This window comes from Octopus bimaculoides, chromosome 1, assembly GCF_001194135.2.
Source record: "Octopus bimaculoides isolate UCB-OBI-ISO-001 chromosome 1, ASM119413v2, whole genome shotgun sequence".
NCBI classification, from domain to species: domain Eukaryota; kingdom Metazoa; phylum Mollusca; class Cephalopoda; order Octopoda; family Octopodidae; genus Octopus; species Octopus bimaculoides.
The window spans coordinates 108,589,812-108,593,242 of record NC_068981.1 but is presented as its reverse complement, the minus strand read 5'-3'; the positions used below and the strand labels follow the sequence as shown (position 1 = coordinate 108,593,242).

The 3,431-nt window shown below is 35.5% G+C and overlaps 1 protein-coding gene across 4 annotated transcripts in view; it reads right to left on the bottom strand.

The window, feature by feature from the left end:
* LOC106871698 (sodium-dependent neutral amino acid transporter B(0)AT3) overlaps positions 1-3,431 on the bottom strand; it is a 77,547-nt gene that overhangs the window by 15,025 nt on the left and 59,091 nt on the right. For all 4 annotated transcript variants that reach the window (XM_014918307.2, XM_014918305.2, XM_014918306.2 and 1 more), the window contains exons 3-5: positions 2,549-2,862; positions 846-1,007; positions 135-245 (exon numbers count right to left, since the gene is read on the bottom strand). In XM_014918307.2, coding sequence (XP_014773793.1) covers positions 135-245; positions 846-1,007; positions 2,549-2,862 — 587 coding nt within the window. The remainder of the gene's footprint in view (positions 1-134; positions 246-845; positions 1,008-2,548; positions 2,863-3,431) is intronic.

The window sequence follows — 3,431 nt, the reverse complement described above, 5'->3', positions numbered from 1 at the left end:
GAGAGAGAGAGAGAGAGAGAGAGGGGGAGAGAGAGAGAGGGAGAGGGAGAGAGAGATAGACAGATAGATAGACAGATAGATAGACAGATAGATAGAATGTGTATGGAGACAATAATACAATAACACCAACTTACCTCTGGGACAAATAAGTGGTAGAGACCATTCTGGAAACCAGGAAGAGTTACTCCTCGGAAGAAAAAAATTATAAGAACTATGTACGGAAAGATGGCAGTTACGTAGACAACCTAGGAGATAAATAAACGTTATAGCTCATTAATAACTACTAATAAAATATGAACATAAAGTTGATATCATGATATACTGCTTTTCATTAAAAATAATTATGAATATTATATAGGTTATGATTGTATTTTTATGATGTGTTTTACAGGTTTTATTTACTTAGTCTCATCATGATTACTCGCAATCATTTTTAATACATAAAACTGTAATAAAAATAAATATTGATAAAATATTCTTCAAAGAGGTCTGCCTTGTATTATCATTAACTAGCTTCTAGTGTTGTTGCTCCGATTTTGTGTATTAGAACTGGTTATATTGACAGTTTTCTCTGTAAATATGCACAAATAATACTATTGTAGATAAACATAGTGATAACAGATAAGCGCGTTAGAATCCAGGTCCATCATTATGTTTCGATTTCCTTACAAAAATGCATCGACTATGCATTGTTGCGGTTCAGTTGCTATACATTTTACTCCTTGTGGTTAATTTAATTCTCAATACATGGTAATTGTACTAAGTTACGATGTTTTTAAACTTGGAAAAAAGAACAGAAAAGAAACTGCATATGGAAATAAGACAGTAAAATAGTTACATCTTACCTTTCCCGATGATTTAATTCCTTTGACAATGCAAATGAAGACCAAAAGCCATGCAAAAACTAAACAAACCAAAATCCACCAACTCATCACACCAGATTTGTCGACCGAGTCTGAGATATTTAGAGTCTCTCGGTACCAGAAGTAAGCTGTAGGCCCGCTTCTCTAGAAAAAAAATGCAATGCTTATATACTTTATACATTTTATATTTACCGGATATAAACCCCTCAAACCACAGTTCGAAAATTACCAGAAACAACCAGAAATTTCTTAGTTCTCATAAGGTAACACTTCCCCCTAACACGTTAATACTATAAGTTTTCAATGCACAAAATTTTAAGATCTTGCTTGGATAAAAAGCTTCTCAAATTCAATTTTTCATTCAAAGATACACATCTACGCAGCTGCATGGTACTCATCAAACCACCTACTTATAACTGTTAAAATTCATCCAGCTGCCCACTTTGGGATTCTATCTTTCCAAAGGAATTATAACGACTATCTATAACAACCCTGGACAACATTAAAGAAAATTACAACGGACTTACCACAAACACTTTCAGAAACTACTAAATTCAGCATCACTACTCCCGTAGGTCAAGGAAGAGGAAAATACAAATTCCTTATTTAGATTTATTTCGATAACCTGGAACGTTTTCAACAGTACAACCCAGCATTCTCATGTATCAAAACGCAAACTTGGCCTACGTTCAAAATATTGTATCGATAGGAAGTTTAAAATACTGTCTAACGGTCGTCGTTGGACGATTTTCTTTCAGTAAAATTTCCTGTCGTCTGAACATTCTAAGCCAAAACCAGATAAATTCATGAAACTCAGACGGTATGAGTTGAGTGAAGCAACCGCCTTTTCGGTGAGTACAGGCCTAAAGTGAGTTGTCGCCTTACACCATGGTATCTCAACTACATTTTCTTCTAATCTACAATAGTTTTGACCACGTGATCTATTTGAACCAGGCTCTACTAGTGTTCTCAGGGTGTATTTTTGCTTTCATTCACGAAATTTTCAAACTGATCACCTGTGTATTTCACACTTGTGTGGAACCCGGGATAATAATGTAGTGGATCGTCAATTGTTACCTTATCTATAACAACTTCAAATCCTAGTTGAATTATTGTTTGTAGCCTAATAGAAAGTATACCGGCTGCAATCTCTATGTACTATTCACGGTACTTAAGAACTCTAGATCCATCAAACATTTATACCAGGGATCTAAGGTAGTTGCTGTTGCTTTTCTTATTGCTGTAGTTGAGTTGTTGTTGCTGTTGTTGTTGTTGTTGTTGCTATTGTTTAGCCTCTTCAGTCCGCATTGAGGATATCTAAGGTCAAAAGTATACCATTTGTTACCTTATTGTATATCACGGGCTACACAGCCTAACTTATCCTTCTTTATTTAAGTTTGTAGGTTTTCATGTGAAAGAGTTTGTTATTTCTAATAGAATGATCGGGCACGTAGAATATCCCCTTTTGGTTTGAACTGAGGCTTGTTTTGAAATTTTGTTTAAAAATCCCCACAAACGTCTAAATATAAGAATAGAATGAAAACAGTTCAACATTTTCCAGTAGATAATATGTGCTAATAATACGGTTCCATAAAAAAGTAAATACTATATAGAAAATAATTATGAAAATTTCTTAAAAGCGAAGTTTATAAATGATTAGCAATGGAATCTTTCATGCAACTTACTCTGCATTCTTCAACTAAACGGCTTTCATTCTTGTATTTTCCAACTTGTACGGTAGGGCATTTCTCCCATGGTAAATTGCTTCTAAAACTGAGGACCAGATAGTAAAGGCACCAAGCAATGATCGTGTTATAATAGAGTCCAACGATGAAGGAAACTATTGCACAGCATATTCCAATACCGCCCATGAATGGACTTATTTGATTCCAAGCACCGATAGCCCCTTTCCGCATTCGTTGTCCTAATGCAAGTTCCAAAAAAAATATCGGAATACCTTCTATAGCAAGCATCAAGGTGTATGGTATTAAAAATGCACCTGTTCAAAGAAATAACGTAGTAATTCAATTCTGAAACACATAAAGAATATAACGTCATACGAAATAGAAGTATGTGATAAAAAGTAATAAAAATAATGTCAATGCGTAATTAAAAATGACAGGAATGCGTTTCTGGGTTGAAACAGTTAACATCCCGCATGTGCAACATATCTATGTTATGGTTCACAAATCACAGCTGATTGCATCAGATTTCTGATTGCATCAGATTTCTGATTGCATCAGATTTCTGATTGCAGCCCTCCCGTGAAATCCAGCTTTGAGCAGCTCCCGGCGAACAGTTTTTGTGGAAACTTGGATTCTCGAGGTGGTCATTAAGCTCTGCAGTAATTTTGGGAGCAGTATTTTTGTGATCCTTTCTAACAATTTGCGTAAGGGTCCGACGGTCCCTATCTGAAAGTTTTGATTTTCTTCCGGCGTTTTGTTTCGACGAGGTGGTTTCTCCCTCTTTCTCAAAGGGTGTCATTACTTTCGAGACAGTACTTCTTGATACACCAAACATTTCGGCTGTTTTCGTTACGCTAGCGCTTCCATACGAGCACCAACAATT